The sequence below is a fragment of the Eretmochelys imbricata genome, chromosome 8 (genome assembly GCF_965152235.1).
Source record: "Eretmochelys imbricata isolate rEreImb1 chromosome 8, rEreImb1.hap1, whole genome shotgun sequence".
Lineage (NCBI taxonomy): Eukaryota > Metazoa > Chordata > Testudines > Cheloniidae > Eretmochelys > Eretmochelys imbricata.
Genome location: NC_135579.1, coordinates 84,929,531 through 84,955,324, shown reverse-complemented (window position 1 = coordinate 84,955,324; position 25,794 = coordinate 84,929,531). Strand labels below are relative to the sequence as shown.

At 40.2% G+C, this 25,794-nt stretch overlaps 1 protein-coding gene across 3 annotated transcripts in view; it reads right to left on the bottom strand.

Annotated features, from left to right (window-relative positions):
- The window catches only part of SLC44A5 (solute carrier family 44 member 5), a 190,217-nt gene that overhangs the window by 76,165 nt on the left and 88,258 nt on the right, over positions 1-25,794 (bottom strand). For all 3 annotated transcript variants that reach the window (XM_077823568.1, XM_077823570.1, XM_077823569.1), the window contains exon 2: positions 4,042-4,090. In XM_077823568.1, coding sequence (XP_077679694.1) covers positions 4,042-4,090 — 49 coding nt within the window. The remainder of the gene's footprint in view (positions 1-4,041; positions 4,091-25,794) is intronic.

Sequence of the window (25,794 nt, the reverse complement as noted above, 5' to 3'; positions counted from 1 at the left end):
CAACTCAATAACTCCACCTCTGCGAGAGGCGTAGCACTTAGGTTGATGTAACTAGGTTGATGCAGTGTCACTGTAAACACTGCATTGCTTACATGAACTGTTGCTGCCTTTCAGAAGCCATCCCACAATGCCCCACGCTGAATCGGTGCAAGCACTCATGGTGAGGACGTGCACTGCTGACACAAGGAGCATAGTGTGGACATGCAAAAGCAGTTTAATTACTGTGGTGGCTGTATGCCAACGTATCTTAGGTCAACTTAATTTTGTAGTGTAGACTTGCCCTTAAGCTACTTTAACATTCCATTCACCCACTACTGGGGTTTAACAGTTTAAGTATGTGCAATCAGTGATTGCCAATGACTCTCCCTCCTTTTAAAAGGGACAAAAAGAAATGAAAACACAGGAATCGTCACAGCTAACTAACGCATGGTGGAAAGATCTGTACCACAGTCACTGGGCCACATGCTGCTCTCCTAAAGATAAAGCCACAGGATGGTAAAACAAATGTCCCAGTACAGAGGTAATGAGTGTGGCTTGCAAATGGAATGGATCCAGGTCAGTGAAGCAACCTCACCAATCCTCAACCTACACCCTCCTTCCCCAGCAAGCTGGGTTACTTGGAAGCCTTGGAAGATTTTCATTGCCTCCTTTCCCCTGTGTCCTAAATCCCTTATTATTACAAGTTGTGGGCAGGATAGCAGGTGCAGAGGAGAGTTACTGCTGGTTCTACAGCAGCCACTTCTCATTGCACATCCATCCAATCCCCAGGAAAGCATGCAGCAGAAAACAGGCACCTCCCAGCTCAGCCCACCTGGTATTTGTGATGATGAAGCACAAATTACTAAGAACTCAGCTTGACTCACAGATTCCAGATAGTGTTTACAGAACTGGCAATTAGTAGGGGTCTACTTAAATAGCAGAGAAATCACACATTTTTTGGCAGGTTGGTCATGGCATACATTTCGCAGATGTTTAACACATCTGCGAAATTTGCTATTTATGCATGACCAACACACAAAAAATGTGTGATTTCTCTGCAGCATTTCACAAACTGGGGGCCCCAACCCAAAAGGGGGTCATAAGCCAACTGTATGGGGGTCCTGGTATTGTCACCCTTACTTCTATTCAGCTGCTGTTGGCAGTGATGCCTGAAGCTAGGCGGCTGGAGAACAGCAGCTGATGGCCAGGCACCAAGCTCTGAAAACAGCACTGCCGCAAGCAGCAGTCAAAAGTAAAGGTGGCAATACCATACCCTGCCACCCTTACTTCTGTGCTGCTGCAGGCAGAGGCACTGCCTTCAGAGCTCGACACCTGGCCAGCAGCTGCTTCTCTCCGCTCTGCCTTCCGAGCTGGTCAGCTAGAGACCAGATTTCACAGTCCATGATCGTGATTTTCACATCTGCAAATCTGGAAGTCCCCTAGCAATTAGACTCAAAACAAAATATTTTTATTGTGAACTGAGCACATTTTATATGGAATCACAGAGACATAATGAAAATGAAACCTCACAATGCCAATTTTGCATCATTATTTTGCAAAGAAGAATCACTCTTTAAACTTAGATAGAGTACTAGAGGAAGAAATCTTCCAAGGCCTCTGTTTTAGGCTCCTTTGCCCAGAGTCCCATGGACCTCAATGGAGCACCACATTGCAGATCCCTTTGCCCAGCTGAGAACTTAGAAGGACTACAATATTGCAAACTGATATTTAGGGTGACTAGTTAAGGCGGATGCAGGGATAAATATAAAATAATCTATAGCCCTCTCTATCAGCTAGTTATCAGCTTCTGCTACAGCCATCATGGGATGTGCCATTGCTACAATTATTTCTGCAACCACGCCTTCAGTTATTGACAAGAACAACTTGGCAGTTGGGAGTCTCAGGTACCTCCCATATGCAAAAAAGAGCACAGCTTTATTCTCCTAACAATACAAACAGATTACCTATGAAGTTAGGACCAGGTGAGTCTGTTTATCAGAAGGGACTAGAGACACATTTTCCCCCACCTACTGTACACATACAGATTTACACATCCTGTGGCCAGGTGTGTACCAATGGAGAACAGATTTGCCTTGCACACATGTTTTTAGAATTCTTGCTCATATAGGCAAAAGGTATGTCTACACCTCCTTTGTTACCCTCCTTCCCCTACAGAAAGTAGAAGGCTTCCAAAGTCCCTGGGCCACAAACAGAGGCCAGAGCAATGTCCCTCTGACTGCTGTCGACTCTGCAGGGAGTTCCTCTGAGGATGTCTTGGTTCACTGGAGCCACTAGCTGGATTAAATTAGCTTGGAATTTTGGTGCAGGATATTAGGTCCAGCTCCATACTTGGGGAACTTCTATTGCCTGTTATGGCTCATTGCACTTTAATAAACGTCTTACACTCCTTTAGGAGGGAGGTATCTAAGAGGACTTTTTCTGTAACATAATAATGTTTTCTACCATTTTCCTGTTATGTATATGGTAGATCTAAGTTACTCATATGGTGCCCATCATAGCAGTATCTGAGCACTTCACAGTCTTTAATAAATTTACCCTCACAGCTGTTCTCTGAGATAGAGAAGTGCTATCATCACTATTTTATAGCTGGGAATTGAGGCACAGAATGGCTCACTGACTTGCCCTAGATCACACAGGAAGCTTGTGACAGAGCAAGGAACTAAACTCGGGTCTTCCAAGTGCTAAGCTAGTACTCTGATCACTAGACCATCCTGTGTGTGTGTTTCATAGAAGAGAAATCTTCATTAGCTGTCAGAAGAATAGGTCCGAGGATACACAATTGAACTATTCTGATTTAATCCAATGGGAGGCAAGCTCACACATGCACACTAACCAATTCATCACAAGGGGATGATTTGGGGTTGGGAACAATTTTAGCCAATAGTAATACCAATGTGGCCACTGGAAACTTAGCTTTTTTAGTTATAAAAATGATTTAAAAATATGTCCAGAATCTGGAATTATACGGATGCTTCTCTGATATCATAGGACGTTATCATTAAAAGGTGATCAGAAACAGAAGGTGAAAAAAAACTGTCAAGGAGAATCTTCCTCCCACTTGCTGCTTGTTTATTCAGAAAAAAATAAGGATTAGGAAAAAAGTAAAAGTCCATAAATTACACATTAATTGAAAAAAAAAAGGCTCTATGACATCAGGAAAAATATCCAGTCCCTAGATTGCATTTCTCCCCAGAGCATTATAAAATCCACTGAGTTTACATGACATAGTGGTTCCTCTACGAAGCTGCAATAGAACTTACATGGTAATGGCATATTTGTTTAATAGTGAATCACAGAGTAAACAGGCTGATAAAACCAAGCATTGTAGTTAACTTATTAGGCTGCCCAAGAACTGTTGTAAAGCAGTTAGGTCTGATCCTGACAGATGTTGAGCATCCTAAACTTCCATTAGCTCTAATGGAAATTTCACCTCAGTCAGCACTGCAGGATCAAGCTCAAAGCCTGGAACGCTGTTTTTTTTTCTTGGTCACCAGCTTCAGAACGTCACAACTCCTCAGGCTCATGGGATGTCACAATTAGGCAGCTGCTTAAACATATGATTAGATTGAAACATTTGGGATCTGATTCTGTAATCCTTGCTTTCATAGGTAGGCCCTCCAACTTCAATGGGACTACTCATGTGAGTAAGTAATATTCAGGTGAGTAAGAGCTGCAAGATTGGGCCCCGGTACCAGTCCAATGATTATGAGCCTGATTCATGCCAAGTAATACTCAGGAGTAGTCAAACTAAAATCAATGTAATATTATAAGGAAGGTATTGCACAAAGAAGGGCTGGCCCTGGATATGGGGGTGGTATTGGAAGTTCCCCTGGTGTACACCCACTGACTCCCCCTAGCAATTGGAAGTCCTGAATTATAGCAAGAATGAACTCCCACACTTTCTCCTTGTATAAAAATAAAAATAAAAAAAGGATGACATCTGAGCCAAATCAAGCATCATTTCTCTATTAAAGGCATTCTTAATTCTCTATTTACAGTAAAACTAATCAGAGTATAAATATACTAAATGAAAATATTTACCTGTTGTGAATAGGTCCTCTGAACTTTGGGTCAAATTTCCTTGGTTCACCTGCATTTAAAATAAGATATTATAAAAAACAGATCCTGGTAAAAATATGAACTATGTTCTTTTAACAGCAGTCCTTCAGGAACATCTTTCCAAGATGCCCAGTGTAACCCATTCTAGTAAATTAATTCTTAGGAGCAATACCAGTATCTCATTGCTTACTTTGACCTGCTCGGTGATTGCAGCAGAGGTCAGAGCTTTGGGGTATCTATCTATCTTAGGTACTTATATAGCCACCATTACTTTAGTACTAAACAATCTTTAACGTATTCATCCTCACAACACTCTTGTGAGGTAAGGAAGTGCTATTACGTCATTTTACAGATAGGAATGTGGCAGAGAGAGTCTGATCTGCCCAAGGTCACACAAGGAGACTGTGGCAGAACAGAGAATTGAACGTTGAACCCGTGTCTCCTGAATAAGAAGTGAATGCCCTAACCACTGGATCACCCTTCAAGAAAGCTAATGATCTGGAGCCATGTCTGCAGCTCCCATGCAGCTACAGAATCTATATGGAGGCTAACAGAATTATGCTCACCCCAGGGTTTTACACCATGCTACTTGGGATCAATGGCTTTTACAGGAGCCAATGCCACATCACAGCAGTATGGAGGGGTAATATACGGTCATTAGCCTACAAGGGGATTAACGTTAGCTCAGTTTGCCCTTCCTTTGCACAGGTGCTCATAGGAGATAATGAGGCAATCCTGGAGACTGCGGGCCAGTCAAGTTGCCCAGCAGGCTGGGAAGGAAACCTCTATGGGTCTGATTTACCGCTGCCCTTCATCTTCTGTAGTCATTTATACCAGTGCAAAGTGAATGGAACATTACATCCTGCTACTTGAAATAGGTAGCAATTGCACTGCATGATTTCAGTGGGTGTCAAGCAATGGTGAATCAGGCCTGGATGCTTGAAATACAGAAGGAGAGGACATTCTGTAGCATGGGTGCTGGAACTAGGAGTGCTGCCACCTCTCCTGGCCTGAAGTGGTTTCCATCATATACAGGGTTTACAATTTGGTTCAATGGATCTCAGCACCCCTAGTATACAAATTGTTCCAGCACCCCTATTCTGGAGTAAGAAAGATGCCAAACCTCATACAGGAGTGAAGTGATGACACAGGCTGGAGTTTCTGTTATTATATTGCAGCATCAGATGAATTGTTTTGTTTGCTTGTTAAAACTGTTTCTTGCTGAATGCCCTGCTGAAAGCCTCAAAGAAGAACACAGGCAACTTTTGTTGGTTTTTAAGGTTTTTGCTAATCCACCTGGCAAACCATCTTGCCACTTACACTCTTTTATTCTGCCAGGCCCTGCAGGCCTTGTTGTGACAACAAAATCCACCACAGACATCAATGGGAGCAGTACATGAGAAAGGAGTGCAGGACTGGGCTGTATGGTCAACAGCAAGCCTCACCCCAGAGAATGGCAAGCCTGTAGAAGTGCTATTTTTGATAACAAAAGTTTAACTGTATCAGGGCTGATATATGGGCTTGAGAATGACAGTAACAAAAATAAACGTCAGCTATGATATAAATGATACCAGTACCTATAACCAGATATTCCTTGCTACAACTTCACTGTTATCAGGCGTTTGTTAACAAATTAATCAGAGATGTCTTATGAGCATAAGTTATAAAATATATCTGGCCAAAATAAGGAAAGTAGCGTGATTTTTTTTAAAGAAGTTATCCATGGCTATTTCTGCAGTTATTTTAAACAGAGCACTCTTCCCAATGTGTTTCTTCTAGAGTCATACTTCATAACAGAGAAAATGTTCAATGCTGTTTCAATTCCTTTTGGGCTTGTAGCTTTATTCCTATAACTACTCACTGAGAATATAATTGCAAGTGTTCGTTTGAAATAAAATGGTTTCTTTGCAACTCCTTCCCCACCCCATGCTCAGTTAAAAAAAAAAAACCACAAAAAACCCAAAACCATTTGATACCTGGTATTTTGCAGATTAATTCAGGTTTCAAATTAAGCAGAAAATTTGCTTTTGCTGAAGTTGTGGTTTTGTTCATTAAACTCATAATAAGCCCCTGAGGGTTTGGAAGAAGCAGTGTGAAACCAAAAATGAACATTCTTCAAGGAAAAAAAAAGAGCCAAGAAAAACCTTAATTTAAAATCTCTCACTGAAAAATATAGCATCTTTCTCATGACCTCCAAAACTTTCTCTTTTCTACTGGTTCACTCCTATTTTATCAAGGCTCATTCTGAGTGTTATAGTAAATGTACCAATTTTTCTAGACCTCTTTCCTCCTCCCCCCGCCCCCTAAAAGACCTATAGAATTTCATAGGAATGAAATCAGCAAAGTTCTATAGATACTAAATAGGCTTCTACAAAATTCATTCTAAAACCCACAGAATTTAATAGACAGTATGATATTTTTCAAGGAATTTGAAAACCAATCTCCAAATTCTAATAGAAAATCATACCCCTGCCATAGAATTCTATAGGGCGACTGAAACATTACCTAGAAAGGATCTCATTGTCTATTAAGGTCAGCAGAAAATTCCCACAAAAGCAGTTCTGCTAGCTTTACTGGTCTGTCTTTGCTTTTCCTCCCTCTATCAGCACCTGTCTTGAGTGGCTGAGGCTCAGCCTCTCCAAGACATAATGGGACTCCCAAAATCCCCAAGCAGCCTAGTCTTGTGCTATCTGAAAGATTACCTACTTCTCTCTAAAATGTTAAAATATATTTTAAAATACATTACTACTCATTTTTTTCATGCAGAAGGAAGAAAAATACAGCTTTTGTACACAATACTATCTATATATATGTATTACTACAGCACAAATTCCCATATCTATCTAATGCATTACAAATAGATTATATACATGTGCCAAACATGTTTGCTTCATACAAATGAAAAAAAATAATATATAAAAATACAATGTACATAAGATTCATGACTGTCTTCTCAAAATTCCTTTCCCAAATTGACTACACATTTAAACTTTTAATTGTACTTTCCTCTCTCTCCCCCCGCTGGAATACCTGATATAAGCAGTTTGTATCTTCAGAACAGCTCACCTAATCCCTTCTCCAAAACAGCACCATAAGATAAGGCATTTATCTGTTTTCCAATGTTTTAATTTAACAGCTTAAAAAGTTACCAGTGCTCTTTTAACCCAGCATTATATTTCATCCAGAGTTAATTTTAACTGCTATGTTCTTTAACAAAACTTTGAAGATTTGTAATAATTCCATTGGCTGACTTCCCATTTCTGATGTAAACTAGCCATGTGAAACATTAGTAACAACTTCAATTAGTGTCATTGTCAAATCTACCTGACAACTTCAACTCTCAAGGCCCAGATCCACAGAGGTAAAGCATCATCCTAAACCCCAAATTTAGGCACCTAAATCCCAGTTTTAAGTAACCCTGAGTTCAACAAACCCCCCACCTTAGCTACTGCCTAATTCTGTAAACACCTAAACTGACAGCACAAAAATTTGCAGGGTAAGAGTTCTTAAGGCGCCTACCTTTCTGCCTCTGGGCACATGAGCGCTGCTACTTCACTCTGACATCCAGACACCTAAGCCCCAGCACAATCCAACAACCTGGGAAGTTAGGTGTTCACCTGCCTATTTTCTCTGCAGGGCCTTATTTGGTAAGTGTCCTAGGCGCACACCTACCAGATCAGACCCTATTCGAAAGCCTGGAAGTGGAGGAAGAGGTGGTGGTCATCTTATAAGTAGGGCTGTCGAGCAATTAAAAAAGTTAATCACAATTAACCATGGTTTTAATCACCTGGTTAAACAATAATAGAATACCATTTACTTAAATATTCTTGGACATTTTCTATATTTTCAAATATAGACTTGGGGTTCCAGCTTCCACTCGGAGCTCTGGGCTTTGTGGATCCCATTGCTATTCCAATGATTTCCTAGGGGTCTAAAAGGCGTTTCATTAGTCAGGCTAAGTCCCTTATGGATCCAGACCCAAATTCCTTAGGCCTTAATTCTGCAAGCCCTAACGTATGCAAGGAACTTTGTACGTGAGTAGTCCCATTAGCTTCTTGTGCCTAAAGCTATAAAAATGCTTAACTGTATGCAGCATCAGGGCCTTAGTCTGCATTCCAAACTATAATCCTGGTAAAAAGATTATGGGCTAAATCTGTCCCCAATAAAATTCCATTCACTTACCTGGACTAAAATAAAGGATGAATTTAGCCTGGTAGATTTTGCTGTTTCCTTACAATGATGACAGCTAGAAAATTATGTTTTCTCTCTGTATGGCACAGCTGATTATGAGAGAAGTGTGAGACAATGTAGTGTAAGGCCTGGTCTATGCTACAAAGTTAGGTCAACATGAGCCGAGTTAGGTAGAATTAATAATGTATGTGTCCACATTACTGAGTCCCTTCCGCCAACCCAAAGGGCTTGTAAAGTCAACTTCTGTATTCCACCTCTGCGAGAGGCGTAGCGCTTCAGTCGACAACCACGCGTCAGTATGGGGATAGTGTAGACACTGTTGTATACAAGTCATTATGAGCAGTTTCTCATGCCCCAGTTACAGAACAGACCTTCCCACTGCATTAGATTAAATACATTCTGTCACATGGTCCAGCCCTGAGGCCCTAGCTACAAGGATAGGTGCTTACTACTGTGACTAAGCCCACTGAACCTACCCTAGTCTGCTGAGTATGAAGCATACCCAAGGTCTGCTGGTTTCATTCAGGTTTCAGAGTAGCAGCCATGTTAGTCTGTATCCCCAAAAAGAAAAGGGGAGTACTTGTGGCACCTTAGAGACTAACAAATTTATTTGAGCGTAAGCTTTCATGAGCTACAGCTCACTTCATCGGATGAAGTGAGCTGTCGCTCACGAAAGCTTATGCTCAATTGAATTTGTTAGTCTCTAAGGTGCCACAAGTACTCCTTTTTTTTTTTTTTGTTGGTTTCATTCAGAAGTTTCTAGTGGGTAACTTTTGACAGTATAGATATTATGGATTTCCAAAAGAGACATTGTGAATTGTTTGTATATTTCAAAGCATACATATACACCTATATAAGACTTCAATAATAATCGCAGACTTTTACATGTTTACAGTGACTTCTTGCTTTACTGTCAGCTGAGCATACATACAAAATGAAAGAAGTAACCACTGTTAATACAGGGAGAAACATATACATTTCAGTTCATGTTACTGAAAAGAGAGGTATGTTTTGCAATCAATATTTTGTTTTTTAAATGTAGGGACTCTTACAATTGTATTTAAAAATTATAATAATTCTTCCAATATGCAAGAGCATGAGCTTTTGGAGCAGGTAATTTCATTCTTTCTCCAAACAGGTAAAGCTGACTCATTGTTGATCTATGAGGGGAACACATATGGGTATAAATGAAGACATACTGTGTGGGTTTGGAGGTGCGAAATATAACACTATTTCCTAATATGCACTATAACAGTATTGATTGTTGTTTTGTGTGACCTATGTTTAAAAAAGTGTGTTTTAACTTTTGGCCAAATTCTACCCTAAAATAAGCACACACACAACTCCTGTTGTATCCAATGGAATCTGAGACGGCTTTTAAGGGGGCAGATTCTAAGAAACCCAATAGTAAACAAATGTCATCTATATTTTTATTCTACCAACAAAAGTTAATGAAACATGACTAGATCTCATATCTCATTTTAGAGACTATTTTTATTAACGTGTTTTTAAAACTAGCCCACATATCAAATGCTAATTTCACTGGTACAAATCAATATATAAACAGCATCTTTTAGTCATCCCAAGCATAGCAAACTAGTGGTTTTTGGCGTACCTCTTGGGATGTAATGTGTTGGCAATAACATAAGAAACTACTGAAGGGAAAAGTGTGAGATCAATAGGCAGTTTGTTCACCTAGCTTATTTGTTTTTAGGGCCGCTTTTAAAATAACTATGCTAAAAGTAAAATTCTTCCATTTACACCTATAAGCAAAAGAGCTACTAAAGAAAAATGCTTAGGATGAGTCAATTTATCACAAGTTCTCAAAGCAGTTCTGTGACCAGTGACAACAACTTTCCAGAAATCTATCTTCTACAGGTTAATAATGAGAACTAAATTAAACCAGTTTATCAGTTCCGCCTCTCACAAGAATTCAGAAAAGATGTAAAATAAAAGACCCCTGAAAATGTCACTGTTTCTCCAACAGGTATTCTAGATAGGAAATGCAGGACGGTGCACAAACAGCTGCCAACGTCAAACAGTCTTTACTTTGTTGCCTGTGATACTTAGTCGGACAGAGCAGCACTACAACCAAAGTTCCAACACAGAGACTGTCAGTGGTAGAGGGACTCTGCGGCAGTGAAAAGAGGTAATACAGAAGATAATAAAGGCAAGTCTGAAAGTTAAACCCCACCTATAATAAACACTTACAGTAAGTTAAACCAGCAATGACATCCATCTAAGTAACAGAGAAATAAGTCACCTACCATAATAAAATAACTAAGGAACAGCATCAAGTCCATGCAGTGCTCAAATTTACAACCTTTACATCCATAAGATTTTAGCTGCTGTACAAAAAGGAAATAATTATTTACACGCACATTTGTATTACATAATATATATGTAAAGTTAATGGAGTTATGCCAATTTACACCAACTGAGGAGCTGGCCGTGTGCGTGCATATGTGTAAATATTCTCTTTTCAAACATTGTCTAAAATCATGTAAGCAATGAGGTTTTATATGGTCCACATTCTTCAGACTCTGGGCCAGTAAATCTGCCATCTTTGAAAACTGTTTGTTCAGTTCTGCCTCATTCTTGTCAATCATTTCATAGCAGCATGTTGCAAGCTACATTTCCACAGTATTTTCACTCAAGTATCTCAGAGCTCTTTCCACAAACAAAGAGTCCAAACTGTAAAAGCTCAGCTGCATTTGCATTTAAAAAGCCGGACTGGCACTGCAAAAGACAGATTTCCAACTTCCTTTTTGAAGATAATGAAGATAAAGTCAGGATGTAATAGTAGTGTATACTCTTTTAGTGAACATTTCAATGTGCATTTTAGTTTCCTCGGTAATGTTTAAATATTGTGCCACCCACTAATGCTGATGAAGTTAGGATTCCATCAGCATTTCCATTAAAACCCCTGAATTCACATTATCTGGTTTTATAAAGTATCCATAAAATATGATCATGCTGGAAATAATAAAAAAATATCTTCCATGACTGACAGTACCCTCTTTTCCCACCAGGGAGAAAAGGCTGATCAGCACCTTGCAGTATCAAGCTGTAAAGTAATAATGTTATGGTGAAAGATACTAATGGCTCGCACATGAGAGATCATTGATACATAAGCACACAGCATGAAACTATCCATAGAAAGAGCTTGAGATGCCACAAAGCAACTGCCCTTAACTGTTGTTAAGGGTACTACTGCATGAGTTAGGGCACACTTCTTTGTATGGTCTGTTAGGCCTTTCTGAGGCCAGCTCTACACTAGAAACTTTTGCTGATATAGGAAAATCACTCAGGGGGTGATTTTTAAGACATTTCTTTACTGGAAGAAGCCCTAATGTAGACACAGTATACCAGCATATTAGTGCATTATAGCTTATTTTGCTCACGGGGAAGCAGCATAAGCTATACTGGTAAAAGTGGTACACCACACTATCAGCGTAGCTATCCCAGCACACCTCTTCTACTGTAAACGTAGCCTGAGCCGCTTTTGTTTTGCAGAAGCGGCTACACAAAAGGAAGGCTAATGGCCTGCCACCTTTCCAGCCCATTCATTTGAGGGGAGCCTTTGGACTTGAGGTTTACTGGGTGTAAAGTGAAGAGGCAGCAGGAGAAAAATGGGACCACAGTATGTTTAAGCAGTTGGATACTGTTTGAGTTTTGTGTGAGTCTTGGAGAGAGACGGGGCCAAGGCAGCTGCTTCTTGGACCAAGGCAGTAGTGCCTGATCTGCGGTTCCCGCAGAAGAGAGCTGCCCATGTGCAATTTCCTGGCACTGCTAGTCAAGGGAACCAGACTCGTATATTTTATACATAGGTGTTTTCTTAGCAGAATTTGTCTGACTTCATGCTCTAAACGGGCACCTGCCCAACAAAGCTCCCAAATCTGCTTTGTCTTGGCAAAGGGGCAACAACAATGAAATGTACTCTTTAACCTTATTCCTCCCTTTCCAAAGTTTCCCCCAGTCTTGGGTTGGATGTCAAGAATATTAGCTGGTTCCCACCATTCTCTACAATCTTGTGGAGGGGAAAGCTGGCCTAGCATGGACTGACGCCATCTGCTTGTTTAGCTTTTAATTAGTCAAAATGTTCAAGTTTGAAAAAATATCTGCGGCATATAGACAATATTCATTATTCTTCAGCACATGTGCTCAACACTGTGAGCCCAGTCATGTGTTATAACAAACCCACTGACGTGCCAAGTTACAGATACAGCATGGTGTCAATGCGAGAGCCTCATATATTTCTGTTAACTATGGGGAGCACTGCACTGCAAGCTGCTGCTACAATACTGCTGTATAGAACATTATTCACTGAGCATCCCTCAGTGCTGTACAACCAAATCTGAATTAGAACCCTTAGTTTAATGTCAGTGCTAAGGTTATCGCCTGCCCTATTTTACCTTACTCAGGGCTTGTCTACACTTGAAACTCTGCAGCGGCACTGCTACAGGGCTTCAGTATAGACATTACCTATGCTGACGGGAGAGCTTCTCCCATCACTGTGATTAATCCATCTCCCCGAGAGGTGGTAGCTAGGGCCACAGAAGAAATCTTCTGTTGACCTAATGCTATCTACATGGGGATTTAGGTCGGCTTAACTATGTCACCCAGGGGTGTGTGGATTTTTCCAGGGGTGAGGAATGTAGCTGGGTCAATCTAATTCTCTAATGTACACCAGCCCTTAGTCTCTGTCACACTGTCCCAATTTTTGTACTCTTTCTCCTGCTGATGTTCTGCTCTTACATTGCCTCTAACATCAACTGCTTGCTCTTTCCCTGTCCTTCCCTCTCCATCCCCATTCCTATTGTTCTTTCCTCTCCCCTTGTTCCCATCTGCAGTCTTCTCTAACAAATCAAGTCCACCCAATTCCTGGTCACCAGTCTTTCTCCTATCGGCCTTCTGTCCAACTTCATTGTCATCATTAGTAGTATTTATTATTGTATTATTGTAGTGCCCTGGAGCCCCAGTCACGGGCCAGGATCCTATGGTGCTAGGTGCTGTACCAACACAGAACAATGAGACAGTCCCTCCCTCAAAGAGCTTACTTCTTGATCACTCTGAAGTCACTCCATAGAATGCAGAGCTCCCTACAAATGGCAACTTTGCGATAGACTGTGGCATTTCTTTTCTCCAAATGGCAGGAGGCTCTTCATTCAACTTGGCTTCTCAGCACTTGTACAGGCATCAGGGACAATATGCAGCACACTGTTCCCAGGGAGATGTCCCTGGCTAATGAACAGGAGCAACAAACAGGGAAGCTCTGCGAGAGAATTTTCTAGGTGAAGGAGGAGAGACTATGTGACAGGACAAACCTGTTGTGCCCATTTTGGTGCAGTTAGACAAAGATATGGCCCTTCGTTTTCATTTTCACCAAAAAGTCCCCAGGTTTTACAAATAGTAGTATTCAGATGTTACCAATTTCCACACAATTTTGTACCAGTCAAGTACCTGAAAAGCACTAATTACACTAAGAAAATCTAATCCATTACTTTAGGTGGATATGTTTATGTTAATAATAAATTAGTCCAAGTATAAATGCAAGGCTGCCTGTTAAAGTAAAGCAATGTAGTGAAAGATACAGATGCATATGCATATGTGTATGTACTGTTAATGCACAGTTCATGAAATGTATCACAGCATTAACCTGCTTTGACTTTGAATACTCTTACATTTCTCTATTTGTTGCTTTTTTCTGTACTTCTGTCCTCCAATATTTACCCTGGAAATTGTGAAGTTAATTTTAATTTTTGCAAATAACACTGTCAAGTTCTTGGCAAATTTTAACAAAATAAAAGCTAAATACAAAGCAGCATGGTCAGAGTGGAGCTCGAAGAAATATATTTTAAAAGCTGCCTTTACTCATTAACTAAATTCAGACTTTGGTCTCATGCCTCATATCAGAAAAACCTTATCAAAATATTCACAGGCACAGTACAATAAACACAGCAGACTCCATGACTCTGTTTCTTCTCTTCCACCCCAGTAAACCCCTAAAATATAATTTTTACCACAAAAGAACTTTGGCAGTTTATAGCTCTGGAGCCGCTGTGTGTGTAGCAATACAGCTGGCGAGTACAGGACACAGGCTATGTTGTCACCCACAAGCCATTTAAACCAATAGTGAGCCCAGAACAGAAGGTAAGGGCAAATTGAGAAGAAACCTCATAACTTGTGCTGTGGAAAGGCCTGCACTCTGTATTGCCTCAGTTTACGGCGTAAGACCTTCCATAGATTAAACATTTTAAAAAATAACTTCTTTCTGGTATGATTTAGAACCTGTAACTTTACTACATACCAACACACTGTGGCTTACTACCTACAGGATACTAGACCGAGTTTATTGCCCTGTGTAAAGGCAGTGTCCACCACCCACCACCCAAGAACATCCCAGCAAAAGGAAATGGGACTTAGAGAGAGGAAAATCTGCACCCCGTCCTTTACGAGATTTACAGATTACTCACCCCCCGCCCTCTAGGAGCCGCCCAATCCCCACCCACCTGCTGGGGTAGGGTACCAGGTGATCAACACTTGCTCTGTCTCTGCTTCTCCCAGCAGTTGGAACCCAGATGTTGGGAGTCTGCATGGGAAATGAGGTCTTTCTCCCCCTTCCTCCTCTGCACTGACATGTCAGCCAGGATCTGGCCCTCAATAAATATATTTAACAGGTCTGTTCTTCCCCCCGGCCCCACCTGCCAAGCAAACAGGCAAGATTTCTCAGCCCCTGAAAATAAGAGCAGGCCAGGCATAATGAATTTCCAGTAGGGATTTACTTTGCTTATAGACATTCCTCCACTTGGCCTACATTGCACTGATGAAGCTTGTTAATAGGGGCAATTTCCTGTGCTCTCAGGATATCTGTATTCAGCGGAATGGTTTGATGGCATAGCCAGTGGGGCAAGATACAATACAATGTGAAACAGTAAGTGGGCTACTTTCTACAAACAAGATCATCTCTTTTAACTGTATACCATATGGTAATTGGTTTCAGTTGTGTTAGCTACAGCATGCCTGCACAGATTTGATTTGGTGCAAAGAAAATGCACCTTGGAAGATATATACATTTGTGGATCACATCTGAATGTAAGCGAACTCCACAATACTTCTACAATGAAAGTCAATACCTTCTAATTTATAGGCAAGAGGATAAAAATAGACAAAGTGCTCCAGAAAATGATCTCTAACTCAAATGGAGATTTTCTTCTCCAGCAATTAAACAAACTGGGGAATGTTATCCAACAGTGACGCTGATTAACAAAAATAAAGCCACTGCACTACTGCAAATTTCTTCACCATGCTTATTGGGGCACAGAGCAGTACACCAGCGCTCAGCCTGTCTTGTTTTTCTTTTTCTAAACTTTGCCACAAATCCATTATGGAATATAACTGTTTACACAAGGAACACTAAATACATTCAAAGCCAAACACATATTCAAATTCCTTGACAAAAGTAAGCTGCAGCATTATAGGAATTTCTTCACTGAAACACAAATTTGTGATTATAGTTTCACATAACAATGAACCATGGGCACACACTGCTTGTTCTCACTCTCCTTTTCCAAGTAACAAATCAAATCTTCTCCCCTTTAAAGAAGGTGACCCCTTCTTTAAAAAAAACAAAAACAACTCACTTGCTAAGTGTTGTATCAGCAACATTTTGAAAATAAAAACAAAACATTTAATTCTGAAAGCTGATTAAAACCTTTAGGAGTTTGGGAGGCATGGGGGAAGTAGCCACTGGTGTGGAATAATTACACAGTCATTTTCTTCCTCGAATTAAAAACAGAGATGATAATCACTCTTCACAGACTAGACAGATCTATTTCATAGACTATTTTATAACAGGAATTTTAGGTTGAATTATTGTTCCATTACAATAAATACTTCAAATGAGATTTAACTTCCCAATTCCAACTCTAAAAAAGTCTAAACAATAAACAAAATTACTTCTGTCACACTTTATTACACTGCAGTGATTTTTTAAGTTAAATCATTTGTCTAAAATGAAAATTAGTTATATTTATACAAATTCTACCTTCTATCTGCCATTAATTGTAGCTGTAAGCTCAATTCTGGAAGAAGTTACATGATTTTGCAAATAATGGAGGAAGTTAGCTAAAGCCACTTAGGGCCTGATCCAAACCCCACTGAAGTCAAGGGAAAGACTCCAGTTGACTTTGATGGTCATTGGCTAGAGCCCTTATGAAGCATTTCATTTTTTGAGAACACAAGGGGGTAGGTAAATTACCATGTTTCCCGTAGTAGTTTTCTTCTTCCCTGGCCATATCACTGCTTCCTGATCAGTTTAGCAAGCTATGTCTAAGAGGGGTATTAACTGCAGACTTCTGTGCTGGAAGCAGTTTCCCCAGTACGCTTAATCCACAAAAGTACTATTCAACCAAGTTTAAAAATAAAGCTGGTTGGAGTGGCATAGGCTCCTCCAGTAGGAATGGAAACTTACAAGGGAGGGAGGGCTTTCTGCTAATAGAAAAATGATATCACCCACTGCTCCACCTACCTACTCCAGACCAGTCTGGGACTATACATGTCACAGAGTAAAGGGAAGCTCTCTTAAAGCTCTTATATTTATAGGGGGAAAACACACAAAGTTTCATTGGATGAGAGTTCATCTGAGAAAATGAGAGTGGGGATCAAAGTCAGGCCACCTGCAAAAGAGCAACAGACGTACAACTAATACTATGGAGCCTCTACCAAACTGGAAAAAGAATCAGTGACAGAAACTGGCAACACATGGCAAAATAAGAAGTCTTTGGGAAGATATAATTTATCGACATACCCAGCAAAGAAAGAGTAAGGGAGGTCACAAAGGTGCAAATTCTGCTGTTCTTGGGCAAATCTCTGTGTGTGTGTGTGTGTGTGTGTGTGTGCGTGTGTGCGTGCGTGTACACGCTTCTCTTGCTAGTACATACCATGTACACTCTATGCAAATCTATATTATATAGATACACACACTCTAACACACACACACACACAGAATTTTTTAAAAAATCTGGAAGTAACAGCTATAATTCCATGATGTCTTTTTTGGTGCTATGGGGCTTGATAGTGGAAATCAAAATGAGACTCTCAGTTAAGCATGGCCCATATATTTGGCAGAAAAAATTTCTATGATGAGTGCCGATGTTAATTTACTGTGGATTTCAAAAGATTTTCATTTTCATCAATTCCAGGTGAGTGGAGAGTAGCGGCTTTCAGATCTCCTGGAATAATTTATTCCACTCACTATTCCACAGTTATCTTGCTTTGATATAGTAAAAATGTTATCTGTGTAGAAAGAAAATGTTGCTGTTAACTACTTGCAGCGTGGAGGGTTTTTATATATGGCAATTAATGTTGGGGGGGTTGTTTGGGAGGTTTTGTTTCTTTTTTTAGGGGTGCTGTTAGATCTGAAAAAATACTCTGTGTTTTTAACTCTGGAAGACAGCTTGAAAATACCATCCCTTAAATTGCAATATCTTTTCTATTAATTATTGATAGGGTGTTAGTGCCCAGAAAGTGTAAGGTACTCCCCAAACACAGAGGAACAGACAGCACTATTAACTTCTGGGAGTTAGAGATACCCTGCAATACCAAGGATTAATTTGGGGTCCTATGGAGATTTGTGATTCACAGCCCCCACCATAGTACATCTGTCTGCTTTTAGTCTCAAAGTACCCAAAGGTGCACATTTGACTTATGACATGACAACAGGGTTAATAGAACTATGCAAACATTAGTGAGCAGCTGGACATGTGTCAAGTGATAATTGCTACAAAAAGTTAACTAGTTTTATTTATAACTACGAGACTGAATGGGAAAATAGTTGAAAACCTGAAGGTAATGATCTATGGATACTACTCTACTTTAATGGAGAATATTAAAATGAAGCCCTGATTAACTGAATTGATGTCCCAGAAAGCCAGATGACATTCAGATACGCTGATTTGATAATGGTCCTGAGGGTATGGATACATTTGAACTCATAGTTTCATTTACTGTCTTCACCTTGCAGGCATAACTCCTGTAGTTGTCAGTGGGCTGCGTCCTCCCCTTCCCCCGCCTCCCTCCGGGCTAGCACATTCAATGCTGACAATGTATTTGAGCAATGTATAGACCTGAAAACATCTCCTCTGGCTGGCTCCACAAATGCAGCTCTTTGGAGCCAAAAGGAAAGACTCTTAGAGGAATCCCACAGACCTCATGAAAAGCAGGTAAGTGTCAATACTTAAAACATTTTTTTAAAAAATCTATTTTTGTTTCTGTAGTGGCTAAGGCCTTGGCAACTTCAGAAAAAAAACTGTCAATGGAAAGGTGGCATTGAACCCATAGGAAAGGTTTGCTCTCCTTAATATTAAATTTATTTTCTCCTGGTTTTCCCTTACTACAGCACGTACAGTACTTTAAAGGACAAACCTGGTCCTGCAGACCCTGGACAGGAAACCCAGTAAGAACATAAGAACGGCCATACTGAGTCAGACCAAGGTCCATCTAGCCCAATATCCTGTCTTCCGATAGCGGCCAATGCCAGGCGCCACAGAGGGAATGAACAGAACAGGTAATCATCAAGTGATCCATTCCCTGTCGCCCATTCCCAAACTCTGGCAAACAGAGGCTAGGGACACCATCCCTGCCCATCCTGGCTAATAGCCATTAATGGACCTAACCTCCATGAATTTATTTAGTTCTTTTTTTAACCCTGTTGTAGTCTTGGCCTTCACAACATTCTCTGGCAAAGAGTTCCACAGGTTGACTGTGCGCTGTGTGAAAAAATACTTCCTTTTGTTTGTTTTAAACCTGCCGCCTATTAATTTCATTTGGTGACCCCCGGTTCTTGTGTTATGAGAAGGTGTAAATAACACTTCCTTATTTACTTTCTCCACACCAGTCATGATTTTATAGACTATCATATCCTCCCTTAATCCTCTTTTTTCCCCAAGTTGAAAAGTCCTAGTCTTATTAATCTCTCATCATATGGCAGCCATTCCATACTCCTAATCATTTTTGTTGCCCTTTTCTGAACCTTTTTCCAAATCCAATATATCATTTTTGAGATGGGGCGACCACATCTGCATGCAGTATTCAAGATGTGAGTGTACCATGGATTTATGTAGAGGCAATATGATATTTTCTGTCTTATATCTATCCCTTTCTTAATGATTTCCAACATTCTGTTCGCTTTTTGACTGCCATTGCACACTGAGTGGATGTTTTCAGAGAACTATCCACAATGACTTCAAGATCCCTTTCTTGAGTGGTAACAGATAATTTAGACCCCCATTATTTTATATCTATAGTTGGGATTATGTTTTCCAATGTGCATTACTTTGCATTTATCAACATTGAATTTCATCTGCCACTTTGTTGCCCGGTCCCAGTTTTGAGAGATCCTTTTGTAGCTCTTTGCAATCTGCATGGGACTGAACTATCTTGAGTAGTTTTGTATCATCTGCAAATTTTGCCACCTCACTGTTTACCCCTTTTCCCAGATCATTTATGAATATGCTGAATAGGACTGTGCCCAGTACAGATCCCAGAGAGACACCACTATCTACCTCTCTCCATTCTGAAAACTGACCATTTATTCCAACCCTTTGTCTCTTATCTTTTAACCAGTTAGCAAGCCATGAGAGAACCTTCCCTCTTATCCCATGACTGCTTACTTTGCTTAAGAGGGCCCTTAAGGGTCTTTGGTGAGGGCCCTTGTCAAAGGCTTTCTGAAAATTTAAACACACTATATCCACTGGATCCCCCTTGTCCACATGCTTGTTGATTCCCTCAAAGAATTCTAGTAGATTGGTGAGGCATTATTTCCCTTTACAAATATCATGTTGATTCTTCCCCAACAAATTATGTTCATCTATGTGTCTGACCATTTTGTTCTTTACTATAGTTTCAAACAGTTTGCCCAGTACTGAAGTCAGGCTTACTGGCCTATAATTACTGGGGTCACCTCTGGAGCCCTTTTCAAAAATTGGCGTCACATTAGCTATCCTTCAGTCATTTGGTACAGAAGCTGATTTAAATGATAGGTTAAAGATTACAGTTAGTAGGCCTACAATTTCACGTTTGAGTTCCTTCAGAACTCTTGGGTGAATACCATCTAGTACTGGTGCCTTATTACTGTTTAGTTTATCAATTTGTTCCAAAACTTCCTCTAATGACACCTCAATGTGGGACAGTTCCTCAGATTTGTCACCTAAAAAGAATGGCTCAGGTTTGGGAATCTCCCTCACATCCTCAACCATGAAGACCAACAGAATTCATTTAGTTTCTCCGCAATGGCCTTGAGTGCTCCTTTAGCATCTCGATCATCCAGTGATCCCACTGGTTGTTTAGCAGGCTTCCTGCTTCTGATGTTGTCAAGGTTCCTTCCCCACTCTGAACTCTAGGGTACAGATGTGGGGACCTGCATGAAAGACCCCTACGCTTATTCTTACCAGCTTAGGTTAAAAACTTCCCCAAGGTACAAACTTTGCCTTGCCTTTGAACCCTATGCTGCCACCACCAAGCGTTTTAAACAAAGAACAGGGAAAGAGCCCACTTGGAGACGTCATTCCCCAAAAATATCCCCCCAAGCCCTACACCCCCTTTCCTGGGGAAGGCTTGATAAACATCCTCCCCAATTGGCATAGGTGAACACAGACACAAACCCTTAGATCTTAAGAACAATGAAAAAGCAATCAGGATCTTAAAAGAAGAATTTTAATTAAAGAAAAAGTAAAAGAATCACTTCTGTAAAATCAGGATGGTAAATACCTTACAGGGTAATCAGATTCAAAACACAGAGAATCCCTCTAGGCAAAACCTTAAGTTACAAAAAGACACAAAAACAGGAATATACATTCCATTCAGCACAGCTTATACACCAGCCATTTAAACAAAAGAAAATCTAACGCATTTCTAGCTAGATTGCTTACTAACTTTTTACAGGAGTTCTAGAGAGCATTCCTGACCTGATCCCGGCAAAAGCATAACACAGACAGACAGATGCCTTTTTGCCTCTCACTGCTTCTCTTACTTTGTTGTTTAGCCACAGTGGCACTTTTTTGGTTCTCTTACTGTGTTTTTGAAATTTGGGGTATACATTAAGTTGAGCCTCTATTATGGTGTCTTTAAAAAGTTTCCATGCAGCTCGTAGGGATTTTACTTTTGGTGCTGTACCTTTTAATTTCTGTTTAACTAACCTCCTCATTTTTGCGTAGTTTCCCTTTCTGAAATTAAATCCTACAGTCTTGGGCCGCTGTGGTGTTTTCCCTGCTACAGGGGTGTTAAATTTAATTATATTATGGTCACTATTACCAAGTGGTCCAGCTATATTCACCTCTTGGACCTGATCCTGGTCCAGCTATATTCACCTCTTGGACCTGATCCTGTGCTCAGCTTAGGACTTGTGGGTTCCAGAACTCGCTGCTCCAAGGAGCAGTCATTTGATGTGTCTCTGCACCCCATCCTGAGGTGACATGTACCTAGTCAATATGGGGATAGTTGAAATCCCCCATTATTATTATTTTTTTTAATAGCCTCTCTAATCTTCCTGAGCATTTCACAGTCACTATCACCATCCTGGTCAGGTGGTCAGTAATATATCTATATATATAGATATCGCTATATTCTTATTATTTGAGCATGGAATTACTATCCATAGAGATTCTATGGTACAGTTTGGTTCATTTAAGATTTTTACTTCATTTGATTCTACGCTTTCTTTCCCATATAGTGCCACTCCCCAGCCAGCATGACCTGCTCTGTCCTTCCAATATATTTTGTACCCTGGTATTACTGTGTCCCATTGATTATCCTCATTCCACCAAGTTTCTGTGATGCCTATTATATCAATATCCTCATTTAATATAAGGCACTCTAGTTCACCCGTCTTATTATTTAGACTTCTAGCATTGGTAGAAGCGCACTTTAAAAACTTGTCACTTTTTAGCTCTCTGCCATTACATGATGTAGTGCCATGGCACCTAGACCGTGGCCTCTGTAAGGAACCTAGAAGGCAGACGTGGACAGGAGTCTAGACAGGGCAATGGAGATCAGCGACAAGTTCTGAGAGCAGGACCAATGGCTTGCTGATATGAGAAGTGCTTCCCTGTGGAGAGGAAGTCTGAGAAAGAACCAGCAATCCTCCTGCATTCTTTCCCAAGAAAGGGGTGGAGGACTACTATGCACATGACATAAATCTGCCCTGTAGGGTTGCCAGCCTACCATCGCCCCTCTAACTGCCTTTCTCCACTTAACCCTTTAACTGAACAACCCTCTCCCAACATAACCAACTGCTTCACCAGACACCCACAAATACTAGTGTTGGGGGGGAAACAAAAAACTGTCTCCTAAAGGGTATGTGGAGATCTGCAAAAGGGGAGCAAAGTTAAGGTTGTGGTGCATGGTCAGTGGTGTATGGTAGCTGTGGCAATGTTAAGATGGATATAGGTGGGTGGAGGAGGAGAAAGTATGTACTCTTGGGTGTCTTTAATTTTAGTTTCTTTGCCTTTGGGGTGTGTAAGGTACACTGAATACGCGGCAACCCTCAATGCTTCACAAGCTTTTGTGTATTAATAGAGGGATCTGGACTGTGGACTCGCAATTCTTTTACATTTTTGAAATTCCAGTGACTTAACTGGAATTACTCCTGACTTATGCCCTTTGCATTGATTTCCAGCAGGCTTTGAATCAGGCTCTTACCCCAGTGTGAGCAAAAGGAGAATCAGCTCCATAGATTGTACAGTACTGGAATCCTTTGGCTTGAAATAAACTACAATAAGCTATAATTATTATTATTATTCACACAGTTAAGCTAGCTGTTTCTACAGATTTTATATCTGCAAATCCAGATATCCATTCATAAGGAGAATCTTGTGGATGGTTACACACTTGCATGAGTTGGATTTAGAGCAATGTACATTCAAGAAAGTCAAATATGGATATAAGGATTCTTCCTCTTTTTTATTTTTCATTTTTTATTATTTTTTTTAAGTTTGACAAAAGTTTGGATTATTTCCAGGTAAGCACACAAGAGCAATGGCTCCTAACAGTTTACTATGTTTACTCAAAACTCCACACACACAAACACACAAACTTTTTGCCTTGCACTCAGAACTCAAAATGCCAACGGTCCTATGAACCAGCTGTGAGCTAGAAAAACATTTGGGTACTGGCTTCCACAAGAACACATCAAAACACACCCACTTTTCTTCTAAAATGCCTATCTACTGTAGGGCCTGAATACTCTCATTTAGTTAACTTGCTGTACAGCCTGTAGGAACGCTGGAAACAAAATTGGATGTTTTATTCCGGTGCCTATAAAATGTTCCCACATTAACAGCTCTTAGATCATGATGCTAGTGCTTGTGATCTGGGAACAGACTAAAATGTCAGGGTGTATTTATGCATGCACCACATTCTGCTGTCTGTGAAATGGACTGATTGTTTATTTACTAACTGAAAACAAGATACTACATTCCGAAAAATAATTGTGCTTTTGCAGCCAGTTTTATTATGACAGAAAACATAACCCACAGCTGGCCAAATCCAAGTAGTTCCACCTAAGTCAGTGTGATTATTCACATGAGGAGGGAAAACACTAAATATCAGTCTTTTAATGACTTCTCCCCATCCTCCCTATTTAGTATGAAAGGAAAGAAGATAACTGAAAGGAGGCAGAGCAGGCAGGTTTTGGAAAATGCAAAGTCAAGATACTAACATGCCTGGAAAAAGTTACAGACTCAGGAGCTTTCCCAGAAGGGGCTACTTTTGGATGTCCTCTCTAATAGATTCATCAGGTTTGAGTCATGGGGCTAAGAACTGGAGGAACCTTTTTTCTTTGTGAAGAAAACAACACAAGCACCAGCAGGGTCACCCAATGAAATTAATAGTGTGAAAGTAGAATGAATTATATTGAAATTATAATTCATTAAAGAAATGCTACTTGAAGGGTTTGTTGAAATATAGTTGTCAGGAAGAGAAACATTAAGGAGTGTGAGACAATGGGTCCTCAAACTAATTAACTTAGAGCTCCTACTGAGCTAGGAGATTGGTAAACGTTAGTATGCAAATAAGATATGTATGTATATTTGTCAGTTTCTGCTTTCTTTTGTCTCTTATGTTAAATTGGCTTTGGCTTAGCTGTATAAATAAGTTATCTTGAGCCTCAGAGAGTGGCTCACATCTGGGTGCATTAGCAAAGCGCTTTGCTAATAAACAGAGTGGTCTGACAAATTATGTGAGTCCTGAATCTGACTTTGACAATACGCAGCAGGTTTAAAACAAACAAAAGGAAGTATTTCTTTACACAATGCACAGTGAACCTGTGGAACTCATTGCCAGGGGATGTTGTGAGGGACAAAACATAACAGGTTCAAAAAAGGAATTAGATAAGTTCCTAGAAAATAGGTCCACCAACAGCTATTAGCTAAGATAGTCAGGAATGCAACCCCATGCTCTCAGTGTCCCTAGCCTCTGACTGCCAGAAGCTGGGAGAGGACAACAGGGGATGGATTACTTGATGATTGCCCTGTTCTGTTCATTGCCTCTGAAGCACCTGGCATTGGTCACTGTCAGAAGACAGGATACTGGGCTACGTGGACCACTAGTCTGACCCAGTATGGCTGTTCTTATGAAATGGACATTTTAGGTTTCGGTATAACACATAAAAATACACAAAATGGGTTAAAGTTCACATTATGTTACCATAGATGTGAAATACAATACAAAATGCACTGTGAACAGCAGCCAGTGCAAACATGTCTGGTTTGTTTACTCTAGGTATTGTGATATCTGCATTAGAAAGTGAGCAAAAGAAATTGCAGCTGTTGTGTCAAATCTAAATGCTTGAAGTTGTTTTTATGAAATAATCTAGCCACACCTCCCTTTAGCCATGTACAGTATTTGAGAGTAAATTCCCAATGTGCAATCCTGGCTGGTATCTAGTTTCAGTTTTACTTGTGGTGAATGTGATTAAAACACCAATTCTGAAATTCCAGTTGTAAAACACACACACACACACACACACAGAGAGGGAGAGAGCACTGTTGATTCCCATGACAATTTTACAGAACAGGGCTGGATTAAACCATATAGCAACAAAAGTTAACAGACTGCTTAATAAGGTCAGCCTTGTTGCCTGAATCTGTGATAAACAATGATGCAAAAACATCTCATCCAGTAGTTCACTATGGCCGTCTGAATAAAGCTACACAGTCTGTATATGAAACCACATACTCTGCCACAGCAAAACAAAGCATCATTGTAATATTTACTAATCAAGCTACTTATCATATTCAGCATATCTGAACTACTACTGAACACTATGATTTTCTAAGATTTTTACCTATTTTAAAATATTAACCACTGCGTGTGAGCCAGTCTCATTGCGAGTGAGCTCTCTTCATTATACCAACTGTAAGTTGGAATGTAAGTAAGTAAGAATGGAATTAAAAAAGCAGGGTAGCCAAATGATTGCAGTTTTTATAGATGCCGGGCTCCATTTGCACTGCCTCTCTCAAAGTCTGCTTCAACAAATCCTATATTGGA